The 13,006-nt window shown below is 43.4% G+C and overlaps 1 protein-coding gene across 1 annotated transcript in view; it reads left to right on the top strand.

Annotated features, from left to right (window-relative positions):
- Positions 1–5,564, top strand: part of LOC117592790 (NLR family CARD domain-containing protein 3-like) — a gene marked incomplete at its 3' end in the record, with an annotated part of 85,799 nt that extends 80,235 nt beyond the window's left edge. The window contains exons 11-13 of the mRNA XM_034295442.1: positions 2,053–2,226; positions 4,881–4,927; positions 5,080–5,564. Of these exons, the coding sequence (XP_034151333.1) occupies positions 2,053–2,226; positions 4,881–4,927; positions 5,080–5,564 (706 nt within the window). The remainder of the gene's footprint in view (positions 1–2,052; positions 2,227–4,880; positions 4,928–5,079) is intronic.
- Positions 5,565–13,006: the final 7,442 nt, after the last annotated feature.

The following is a 13,006-nucleotide window of genomic DNA, read 5'->3' as shown; positions in this document are numbered from 1 at the left end:
CAGACGATTATGTGTGTGTAAGCGGTTGACGTGTCTCTCATAATAGTCTCTGTGCATAATAATTAATAAAACGGTTATAATGTACGAAGAGAACTTTGTCTCTGTGTCCCTTACTCCGAGTGTCGATACATGGAATTACCATCACACATGCCATGGACAATGACATGGTCAATGACTGTTGCTCGCATCTCATCCGTAATGATGGTGCGAGGTTGTCTTGCTCTCCCTCCTGGTCCTTCTCCTCTCCCTTGTTGGCCTCCTCCTCTCCCTTGTTGGCCTCCTCCTCTCCCTTGTTGGCCTCCTCCTCTCCCTTGTTGGCCTGCTCCTCTTCCTCCTCTGATTCGAATTCCTCTTCCCCTGACTCTGCCTTCATCCATTGTGTTTGTTTGGAGTCTTCAGCAAACTGTGCACTCTGAACTTGCTTTTATACATGTGGTCACAGCATTAGCAACAAGTGTCTTCAGTTTTGAGTCGTTGTGTGTAATGAATGACGTCAGGTGTGTTCATTGTGTTCAAATATTGCTGACTGTGGCAAGCATTTTGCATCACATGAGCTTTCATTTGAGAATATGAGCAGAGTTCTTTTGCAACTTGTGTTTTAGCAAGGAAAAATGTGTTAAGATTTATGAGAACGGAGGATTGTGTTTTGTGAATTGTGTCTTCATGTTAAATGTGTTTATGATGTTGGAAAATGATGGCTAGATTTAGTAAATGTGTTTAGACAACTGGTCATTTGGTTTAGAGGATTGGCTTTTGTGTTTTAGCATTTGAGAAAAACTGAAATATAGATGTATTTTCCACAGTATCCAACATGACTTTGTGGTACAGTGGGTAGACGTGTGCTTTCTGAAGGGAAATTAAAATGCCTGGTTCATATCCACATTCTTCTTGCCTTTCCAGACAACACAACTATGCATCCATTGTAATATTTTGTATTATTAAGGCAAGAGTGTCATAAGATACACAAAATAAAAACAATTATCTAAAATCAATAAACAGTATCGTTTGCACTTAAAAAAGTTAATCATGATCTGGCACCATAACAAGTCACAGAGTGAGAGTCGGTGACACTACCCACTGGGGCATCGATGGACTTAAAATGCAAACAACAAATAAATGACTAAATAAGGTGACCAGTAGAGGGCGCTGTTTGGATGTCTCAAGCACCAAACAACCATAGAAACCTGTATTTTACAAGAGGATTTGGAAAAAGCATGTGATCAAATGAGGCTTCGTACGTCATCAATCACATGGTATTACACCGATACAAGACTCAGTCCTTTAACATGGATTAGAATGGGTTGACATTTCAAAGCAACCCTTGATTGGAGAGTTTAGTTCAATCTCCTGATCAACAATAGCAGAGTGGCAGCTGAAATCGTGTTTTGTAAATAGTTTTCTTTTGAAAACCTGGCTTCTTTTTAATTGTGATTTAATTAGCAGGGGCTAGGTTGTTAAATTTAGTCATAGATTTCAAACATGTAGTTTCTAAATGGGAAGTTACTTCTTCAAAACCTTGTGATCAATGACGTCTGAATCTTTGATTACATGCCTTTTTTAAACCTTGTTGCAAAATGCTCCCAGTTCTGTCTTGGATGCCAAGTTGCTTTCACTCACTGACCTCGACACCTAACTCACCAGTTTATGTACATTCTACAACAGGTTGGTCAAATAGGTGATGTTGGGGACATGAGTTACAGGCAGTGACATGAGACACTATCAATTAATGTTCAAATAACTTGTTTCATTTCATATATGCTATGACACTTTATCCTAAACATTACTATGGATAAACAGTTTCAAATAAATGGTTACCTGGGAGGCAACCCCCCCATTCTGACTGAACTCATAACCTCACATTATTTATTGCTGACCAGAAGATGTCACTATTGTGAACTTTTAGTTTAGTTACTGAATTCATCTTTAGTCGCTATTTCATATTTTTGTAATTCTTCAAAGGGCTTAAAAACCCTTGGTTGCCCATCAGTACTTCAAATTTCAGAGACTTTGTTAATGTGAGTCATTTGTGAAATCATGATAATCTCTGTGAAGGCTGTCAGGCTGTCTGGTCACAAAGGAAGGCTGTGCTTCTCTGGCCTCAGCTCTGAAATCAAACCCCTCACATCTGAAAGAACTGGATCTGAGCTACAATCACCCAGGAGACTTGGGAGTCAGACTGCTCTCTGCTGGACTGGAGGATCCACACTGGAGACTGGAGAAACTCAAGTAAGTCCTGTAGATGTTTTCTCTATCAGTAGTCCTGTAGTGATGTGGTATTAAGTTGTCATATTCTTTGCATTATATAATATGTGTCAAATACAGACCTGCGTACCTGTAATCAATTTGGGTAGCAGGAACAATAATTGTTAATTTGAGGAAAACATTATTTACTGTATCCATGAAATTCAGTTTTCCCCTGAAATATAAATAAATATTCTAACACTGTGACTGAACACACCCGACCCAAAATATTATTTAAACTCAACTCATCCCTTCTTCTCTTAAACCCAGTCTTAATCTCATCCTCTCCCCCTCATATCACCCACACTGCCTCAACACATGATCCACTGTCTCAACTTCCTGACAATGGTCACACTGACCTGTTGGATGTTTCCCTATCAGATGTAATGTATTGTTTAAATGACTGTGTCCCACCCACAGTCTAGTTAACACAGATTCCTCCACTCTGCTCCTAGCTGCCCTCCTTCCATCCCCAACTACACCCTGTATTCTGAACAGGTGTCTGTCTGTAGTGTCTCCATTCCACTGCTCCTGCCACCTCCTCATCATCTCAGTCCAGACAATACATTTATCCACTTCTCCTCAACTCTCTCAACATGCTCAATCCAAGTCAGTCTGGAATCAGAATACACCCCAAGGAATCTAAAGACCCCCACCCTCTCCAAATCCTTCCCATACAATCTCAGCTGGACCTCATCACCCCTCTTCCTTGTGTAAAAAGACATCCATCACTGTCTCCCTGTTCACCTGTGTCTTCCTGACCTCTGCTTCTAAACAGAACACAGGGTCCATAGTACCCCTCCCCTTCCTGACCTCTGCTTCTAAACAGAACACAGGGTCCATAGTACCCCTCCCCTTCCTGACCTCTGCTTCTAAACAGAACACAGGGTCCATAGTACCCCTCCCCTTCCTGACCTCTGCTTCTAAACAGAACACAGGGTCCATAGTTCCCCAGAACCTGCCGCACCACTTTAAAAATAAATATGGTGTGTTATTAGAGGAGGGGTTGTGTATGGTGTGTTATTGGAGGAGGGGTTGTGTATGGTGTGTTATTAGAGGAGGGGTTGTGTATGGTGTGTTATTAGAGGAGGGGTTGTGTATGGTGTGTTATTGGAGGAGGTGTTGTGTATGGTGTGTTATTAGTGGAGGGGTTGTGTATGGTGTGTTATTGGAGGAGGTGTTGTGTATGGTGTGTTATTGGAGGAGGTGTTGTGTATGGTGTGTTATTAGAGGAGGGGTTGTGTATGGTGTGTTATTAGAGGAGGGGTTGTGTATGGTGTGTTATTAGAGGAGGGGTTGTGTATGGTGTGTTATTGGAGGAGGGGTTGTGTATGGTGTGTTATTGGAGGAGGGGTTGTGTATGGTGTGTTATTGGAGGAGGGGTTGTGTATGGCGTGTTATTGGAGGAGGTGTTGTGTATGGTGTGTTATTAGAGGAGGGGTTGTGTATGGTGTGTTATTGGAGGAGGTGTTGTGTATGGTGTGTTATTAGAGGAGGGGTTGTGTATGGTGTGTTATTGGAGGAGGTGTTGTGTATCGTGTGTTATTGGAGGAGGTGTTGTGTATGGTGTGTTATTAGAGGAGGGGTTGTGTATGGTGTGTTATTAGAGGAGGGGTTGTGTATGGTGTGTTATTGGAGGAGGGGTTGTGTATGGTGTGTTATTAGAGGAGGGGTTGTGTATGGTGTGTTATTAGAGGAGGGGTTGTGTATGGTGTGTTATTGGAGGAGGGGTTGTGTATGGTGTGTTATTAGAGGAGGGGTTGTGTATGGTGTGTTATTGGAGGAGGGGTTGTGTATGGTGTGTTATTGGAGGAGGGGTTGTGTATGGTGTGTTATTGGAGGAGGGGTTGTGTATGGTGTGTTATTGGGGGTTGTGTTTTGTGTGTTTTCAGGGTTTTACGTTGCAGAGATAAGGCAGGAAACATGTTCTGGGAGAACGGAGGACGTTTAATAAAAAACGAAGAAGTTATATGGATTGTGTGTGTGTGTGTTTTTGTGATTGCAGTAACAATTAGGATTTGTGATTTTCAAACACTTGTGTGCAAAATGCAATCAAGCCTTGAATGACTTTTTCTCCTGTATGAAGTATGTTTGCACTTAGTTTAAAGTTGATGTCAATCAGAGTCAGTTGTCCGTTTTCCATGTGGTCTATATTGTTCATTCTGAGACTGACTCTTCTGTGTTGTTTCATACATTAAAGGGGTAAAATACCTCTAATGTTTGATCTCTAACAGACTGACTAGTGATGAACAATCATCTTTTTATGAACGGCTGTTTTTGGGGAACGTTGGAAACCAATTCACACTGGTGAATGGAACCGTTACTCTACTTACATATTATAATTTTCTTTCTGTAAAAAGTCCAAGTCTAGATGGCAATTTAGATCATGATTTGATTCATCGTCTAACCCAAGCATGGTTTGTTTATGATGGGGGACAGGGAGAGTGTGTGTGTGTGGGGGGGGGGGGGGGGGGGGGGGGGCTAGGGTTGGGTTGTGTTGGATATGTGTGATGGGAAAAGATAATTGATGTTTGTGTGATTGGGGACAGGGGTTGTGTGTGTGTGTGTGTGTGTGTGTGTGTGTGTAAGACAGGTTGTGTGTCACTGAATGACAGTCTGCTCCTCTGCTTCTTCCACAGTATGGATCATGGTGGAGAGTGGATGTTGAAATCAGGACTGAAGAAATGTATGTGATTTATTATACAGAACAGAAATATACAACTGGTGTGTGTGTGTATGTATGTGTGTGCGTTTGTGCATATTTGTTTCATTCTGCATGTGTGTGTATAATATGAATGATGATGATGTGTAATATTGTGTCTTGGTCTCATCCATCAGATGTCTGTGATCTCACACTGGACCCAAACACAGTAAACAGATTCCTCTCTCTGTTTGAGGAGAACAGAAAGGTGACAAGGAGGACAGAGGAGCAGCTGTATCCTGATCACCCAGAGAGATTTGAGGACTTGCCACAGGTGTTGTGTAGAGAGGGTCTGTCTGGACGCTGTTACTGGGAGGTAGAGTGGAGTGGGGGAGGGGCTGGGATAGGAGTGACATATAAAGGAATCAACAGGAGAGGATATGGTGATGACTGTTGGCTTGGACGCAATGACAAGTCCTGGATTCTGAACTGTTATGTTGACAGTTACTCTGTCTGTCACAATAATAAGCCAACTGTCCTACCTGTCACCTCCTCAGACTCCCACAGAGTAGGAGTGTATCTGGACTGGCCAGCCGGCACTCTGTCCTTCTACAGGGTCTCCTCTGACACACTGACCCACCTGTACACATTCAACACCACATTCACTGAGCCCCTCTATCCAGGGTTTAGGGTTTATTATGACTCCTCAGTGTCTCTGTGTCAGATGGTCCCTGTGTCAAACACAACATGATGTTCACTCAAATCATGGTCATGTTCAGTAGGACACCATATTAAAACATTGACAATAACTCTCTAGTAGTGAGTAAATATATCATATGATTGTAAATATTACTGATTAAACACCACTGTAACCTACCTGTAACCTGTAACCTAGAGTCATTAATCAATAGAATGAATCACCACACTGGTCTATAAAACCTTCACATTTAGAAATCATTCATCTGGTTGTTATTGTTTATCATTGGTGTTTGTAAACATTGATGTCTTTAGAATGTTTATTTATTTAATTGTTGACAAAACATTCCTGTGTCCCAGATTTGACAGAATAAAAAGTTTGAAAACATTTACTTAAATGTGTTTTGGATTGTGTTTTATATATATTGTGTGTGTGTGTGTGTGTGTGTGTGTGTGTGTGTGTGTGTGTGTGTGTGTGTGTGTGTGTGTGTGTGTGTGTGTGTGTGTGTGTGTGTGTGTGTGTGTGTGTGTGTGTGTGTGTGTGTGTGTGTGTGTGTGTGTGTGTGGATAGATAGAATGCTGTAAATACTTTACTAAACACAGACCACCAAAGCCATTGGATTGATGTGACAGTTGACCGTCCAACAACAGAAACTTAGTGAACCTCCTCCTGTTAACTGATCTACTAACCATGAAGAAAGAGAACCATGTAGCACACCAGGTGAACAGAACCTGATAGAAACATGGATAGAAAACACACACACATCTTCTCCTGTGTTTCAGGGTGTCTCTGTCCCCTCTGATCCAGTGTCTCCTCTCTACCTCCCTCTCCTGTCCCCTCTGATCCAGTGTCTCCTCTCTACCTCCCTCTTCTGTCTCCTCTGATCCAGTGTCTCCTCTCTACCTCCCTCTCCTGTCCCCTCTGATCCAGTGTCTCCTCTCTACCTCCCTCTCCTGTCCCCTCTGATCCAGTGTCTCCTCTCTACCTCCCTCTCCTGTCCCCTCTGATCCAGTGTCTCCTCTCTACCTCCCTCTCCTGTCCCCCTCTCCTTTTTTCTTCTTCTCTTCCTCACTTCCTCTCCCCTTTCTGCTATTTTTGTTTTTCCTCCTGTCTCCTCTTCCCTCCTCATCCTCTCTGTCTCTCCTATCCTCCTCTTACTCTCCCACTCCCTTGCCCATCTCCTCTCCTCCTCTCTTTGCCTCCCTGTCTTTCTTTGTTCCTATCTCCTCCTTGTCTTCTCTTTTCCTCTCCTCCTCTTCTCTCCTGTCCCTCTCGACATCTCTCCTTCTGCTCCTCTCCTTTTTCTTCCTCTCCCTTTCCCCTCCTCATCCTCACTTCCTCTCCTAATGTCCCCCTCTCCTCTCTTTTACCCTCTCCTCCTCTCTTCCACTGCTCCTCTCCCTTTCTTCTTTTATTCACCTCCCCAGTCTTTCTTTTCCTCTCCTCTCTCCATCATCCTCTCATCTTCTATTCCATCTCATCTCCCCCTCTGTTCTTCTCCTATCTCTGTCTCCCACTCCTCTCCCATTCTGCTCCTTCTTTCCTTGCCCTCTCTTCCTGTCTTCCTTACTTCCTCTCCTCCTCTTCCACTCCCTCTGTCCTCATCTTCTGCTCCTCTCCTGTTCTCCGTCTCATCCTCCTTCCCCTCTCCTGTCTTCCTCTCCCAATGTCCACCTCTCCTTTCTCAATCTCTCTTCCTCTCCTTTCCTCCTCTTGCTCCCCTCTTCACTTCCTTTCTTCCTCTCCTACTCTCCCCCTTTCCTCCTTTCTTCAACTTCCCCTCTCCTTTTTCTTCTCCCCCTCTGGTCCTCTCTTCCTCTTCTCCTTTCCTTTCTTTGTCACCCTCTCTCCTCCCTTAGTATCTTTCTCGTTTCCTTCCACTTTCCCCCTCTCCCCATTTCCTCATCCCACTCTCCTCTCTTCCTCCCCTCCTCTAGTCTTCTACTCTTCCTCTCCCTCTCTCTTCCTGTCTTCTCTTTCCTCCTCATCCTCTATTGCCTCTCTCATCCTTCTCTCCCTCTTTCTTTCTCATTTCATCTCCTCTCTGTTTCTATTCTTCTCCACACCTCCTTTCCACCTCTCTTCTCCCTGTCCCTCTCCCCTGCTCTCCCCCTTCTCACTTCCTGTCCTCCCCCTTTTCTCCCCCTCTCCTTTTCTCTCCCTCTCACAACACCCACCTCTCCTCTCTTCTTGTATCCTCTTGTTCTTCTCTTCTTTTCTTCCTCTCCTTTTCTCCCCCTTTCTTTCTTTCTCCCTTCAGCTCTCCTTCTCTCTTCCTCTGTTCTTCCTCTCTGCTCTTCTATTCAATTCAAAAGGTTTTACTTTCATGGGAAACAAACGTGCTCATTGCCAAAGCAGGTACAAAAAACAATGAACAAAATCTAAGTAACAGATCAAGTTTCGGTGGAATATGCACGTTTTACACAGGAAGTGTAGTTTGGTTTTAACCTGGTTTTGTGGGTATTGGGCTCTGTAGCAGGACACAGAAAAGACACAGAAACTGGTAACCTTTGGAGACGTGGTTGAGGGTCTTTTATTTCAACTGTGGAATCTGAGCATTAACAATTACAATATGAATGTAAGTGAATGTGCCTAGATAATGAGAACAACAGAAACCTCTCTGTTTAGATTATCTCTCTGTAGGTTGTGCTCTGATAACCACAGGAATGTTTCACATTGACCATTTGGCATGGGGGTTACTGTCTTGGAAACCTGATCTTTGCTAGGTAGACACACCCTTCAATGTATATATCAGCTTGTAACCAACATTACAGTGAGAAAAGATTGAGGTTGTGTAAGGAAGACCAGGTCTGTAACCTCATGAACAAGACTATCTAATGCTGCAATCAGGTGTGGGTAGACTACTGAAAATCCGTACTCAAGTAAAAGTACAGTTCCTCGTCTCAAAGTGTACTCAAGTAAAAGTAGATGTACCACATGAAAAAAGGGACATTGATCTGATGTGCAAGGCCTTGTGCAGTAATGCCATTTTCTACAGGTCTCTGTGCGGGAGGATTGAGAGAATGACTCTGAGACATGGGTGAGTATAACAAAAGCTTTCACAAGGGATTTCCAGCTTGAAAAATGCTGGCATCTGTTTGAGCCCAGAGTGTGATTTGCCATTAAGGTTGCCATTGTAGTTACCTGAGTTCAGGTTTCCAAGCTGAAAACCCTCTGCGTCAGTGTCTTCTGGAGCATCTGACTGTGTGAGGAACTTAGGACCAGAGAACCAGGTGGTGAGGTGAGGTTGAGCTGGAGGCATAATCCTGGTGGCATGATCAGCTGGGTTCAGGTCAGTTTGGACGTAATGCCACTCGCTCGGTGTGGTTGATTTCCTTATGCGTGTTACTCTGTTGGCCACATACATGTGAAACCTCTTTGTGGTGTTGTTGGTGTCGAGTACTACACGGCTGTCTGTGTAGAACTTGATGCTCTGTGTCCAACTCTTCCCTTATCAGCTCCATGAGTTCAACAGCCAGCACTGAGTCACACGTCTCCAGCTGTGGGAAAGTATGAGCAGGAAATGAAGCCAGCTTAGATTTGCTCATCACAAACCCCACATGACATTGTCCGTCTGAGTCTATGACTCTCAGATATGCAACAGCAGCAATTGGCCAGAATAGACACGTCTGAAAAGACACAGAGAGACTGGAACATACTGTCTTGCGATATGTAGGTGTTTAAGGTCAGTAAGAGATGTGGTACATGCTTCTCATTGTGCCCTTTTGTCTGATGGGAGAGGCGTGTCCCATTCTTTCTTCATTGATGTGAATTCTCTCACCAGGGCCTTTCCATGCATAGTGATGGGAGAGGCGTGTCCCATTCTTTCTTCATTGATGTGAATTCTCTCACCAGGGCCTTTCCATGCATAGTGATGGGAGAGGCGTTGTCCCATTCTTTCTTCATTGATGTGAATTCTCTCACCAGGGCCTTTCCATGCATAGTGATGGGAGAGGCGTGTCCCATTCTTTCTTCATTGATGTGAATTCTCTCACCAGGGCCTTTCCATGCATAGTGATGGGAGAGGCGTGTCCCATTCTTTCTTCATTGATGTGAATTCTCTCACCAGGGCCTTTCCATGCATAGTGATGGGAGAGGCGTGTCCCATTCTTGCTTCATTGATGTGAATTCTCTCAGCAGGGCCTTTCCATGCATAGTGATGGGAGAGGCGTGTCCCATTCTTTCTTCATTGGTGTGAATTCTCTCACCAGGGCCTTTCCATGCATAGTGATGGGAGAGACAAACCCCACGGGGTTCCTCCAGACCATTGACAGTGGCCAGGGCTTGTCTGAACGGATTCACCTCTTTCAACACTTTGAATGTGAAACGGTCGTTTTTAAGGTTCTAGCTGACACCAAGACTGACCTGGAGAGGCAGCGGATCAGACTTCAAATCCAGATCTTTGAGGTCCTTTGCTCTGTCCTCTGGTGGAAAGGCCTCCATGACTGTGGCGCTGTTTGAGGCCACCTTGTGAAGTTTCAGGTTTGCCTCTGCCAGCATTTCCTGTGTGCATTTTAAGAGGTCAACAGCTTCCTCCTCACTGGGAACAGATGTAATACCGTCCTCAACATAAAAGTTGTGGAGCAATAATTCTTTAGCGTCTGTGCCATGATCTGCCTCGCCACGCTCTGCTGTGCGTCTCAATCCATATATGACAGCTACAGTCATCCGGTGATCAATGATCTCCTCTTCAGGGCAGTTTTCTTTGTGCCACAGGAAGCGAAGATAGTTGCGGTGATCTTCCTTTACCTTGAAACAGTAAAACATTTGCTCGATGTCCTCTGTGATGACAATCCGTTCTTCCTGGAAACACAGCAAGACCCCTATTAATGTGTTGTTGAGGTTGGGCCCGTCAGCAGAACGTCATTCAGTGAGATGTTACTATACTGGGCACTCCAGTCTAACACCACTCTCATTTTGTCAGGCTTTTGGTACGGTGGCCCTGAAGTGCAAATCAAAACAACAAATCATAAAACACAACGACAAATCATAAAACACAATGACAAATCATAAAACACAACGACAAATCATAAAACACAACACCAAATCATGAAACACAACGACAAATCATAAAACACAACAACAAATCATAAAACACAACAACAAATCATGAAACACAACGACAAATCAAAACACAACAACAAATCATAAAACACAACAACATATCATGAAACACAACGGCAAATCAAAACACAACAACAAATCATAAAACACAACAACAAATCATAAAACACAACAACAAATCATGAAACACAACAACAAATCATAAAACACAAAAACAAATCATAAAACACAACAACAAATCATAAATCTATCGGAAAAGGTAGGGCCTATCTAGCAGAGGACGGAAACTCCTGATTGGACAGATGCTGTCTTTTAACAGGAAATGAGTACTCTCACACTAGCTTGCTAGACAGACCTCCCATAGAAGAAGAAGCTTGCTAGACCTCGTCCCTTCATTTGCCACCAACATTAATAAAGGATGTTTTGCCGTCACTGTGGGTAAAAGTTGTTAGAGAACAAGCCACATTTTTGCAGTGGTTGTGGCAAGAGACTCGGAGAAAGTCTTGAACCAACGGGTTTGGCTCAACCCACCGATGGACCAACTTCAGGTAAGTTAACCTTATTTGTAGCTTATGGTGAGTTTCCCATGTCTGTCGGTCCGCAAGCTAAGGAACAAAATAATGTTCAAAATGATATACACTGTTGTGCTGTATTAGTTACTGTTCTGTATACGTTTATAGCCGATGTCGTATACTAAAACAATGTTGACTTCTCCCTTTTAAAAAAAGCGACTGCTGTGTCCCTAAAGGATGTCCTGCTGTTTACTACAGGGCTCGCATCACTTCCACCTGCTGGAATAACACCACTACCATGCATCAAGTCCTTACCAAATTCACCATTCCCTATGTCAAACACCTGTGCAACACCATTCCCTATGTCAAACACCTGTGCCACACCATTCCCTATGTCAAACACCTGTGCAACACCATTCCCTATGTCAAACACCTGTGCAACACCATTCCCTATGTCAAACACCTGTGCAACACCATTCCCTATGTCAAACACCTGTGCAACACCATTCCCTATGTCAAACACCTGTGCAACACCATTCCCTATGTCAAACACCTGTGCAACACCATTCCCTATGTCAAACACCTGTGCAACACCATTCCCTATGTCAAACACCTGTGCAAATATGCTAAAGCTCCCTTTCCTTGAGACCTATAGTGTCTATTAGACAAAATTGTACTCAGCTAAAATGTATGTAGTTTCACATTTGAAACAGTGTATAACATGTTGTGCTTGCAAACAAGCGTGTAAACAATACCTCTTGAAAATAACCACGTTTCTTTGGTTGTTCAGACCTACAATTGACACACAGTTAACTCGATGGTGAATAAGAAAATAAACAAATATAGTTTGGGAGTTACATCTGAGTTTAATGTATGTCTCCACTCTGGTATGACATTGCATATACTGAACTCCACGTGCCAAACAGCTAAGCCACATTTGAGAATGTTTTCCTTTAACATCTGGCCTTTAAGAGTGGGCTGCAGTAGACCATATTTATAGGCCAGGTATTTCTTTCAAGGTGACATATAGTTCTGAGGCTGACTCCCAATCATGTGGCTGCTGTAATCCATTTCGCTCAACAGTCTGTTGAAGATAATCCTGGATGTCTGGATCACTGCATGAATGAAGAGTTTGCCTTGACTCTGGAAACGTATCCAGTCCTTTGAACCAAACCTGCATAGTGACACAATAATTCATCATAAAGGGAAAACATGACTCCAAATCCAAATGTATTTCCAATAATATGTGTGGTGCAATTTATGCTTTAATACACATTATATATTTTTGTAAGAATGGATATAGTCAATCCATTGTCAGTTGATATGAAAGTTACCTGTAAGGTAAGAGTTTGTCTTACATTTTCTTTCATTCCTGGTTTCTTTTGAAAGGTATCGAGAATAGCCTTTGTTTTGCTTGTTCTTTGTTATCAGGAAGCCGGATTTGTGGTGAACGGAAAGGTAATGGCGCCACCCAGTGGTTGTCTTCAGCGAGATACACTTCTTTTTTCATTAAATCCAAAAAGAGTTTATCCTCAATTGACAGGGACGTTTTTTCAATGTCTGCCGTCCTTAAGAAAACACTGTCTCCGATACAGCTTGTGTCAGGGCTGAGGCCTTTGGAGGGTCTTGAGTAGCGCAGTTCGTCTGGTAAGTACTGGAGAGACTGAGAACTTGCTTGCTCTTCGACATGGATGCTTTTAAGCCATGGTGTGAAGTATGAGGCTCTGCCATTTGGGAGTATGTTTGTTTTGTAGACATGGACATCAGTAGGCTGGTAGAGCTCCATCCAGGCAGATCTCTCCTACAATGACCCAGCCCAAATCTAAGAGTTGTGCGTATGGAGTGCGGATC

This window comes from Esox lucius, chromosome 11, assembly GCF_011004845.1.
Source record: "Esox lucius isolate fEsoLuc1 chromosome 11, fEsoLuc1.pri, whole genome shotgun sequence".
Lineage (NCBI taxonomy): Eukaryota > Metazoa > Chordata > Actinopteri > Esociformes > Esocidae > Esox > Esox lucius.
Note: the sequence above shows the minus strand (reverse complement) of the source record. Positions and strands in the feature narration are given on the sequence as shown.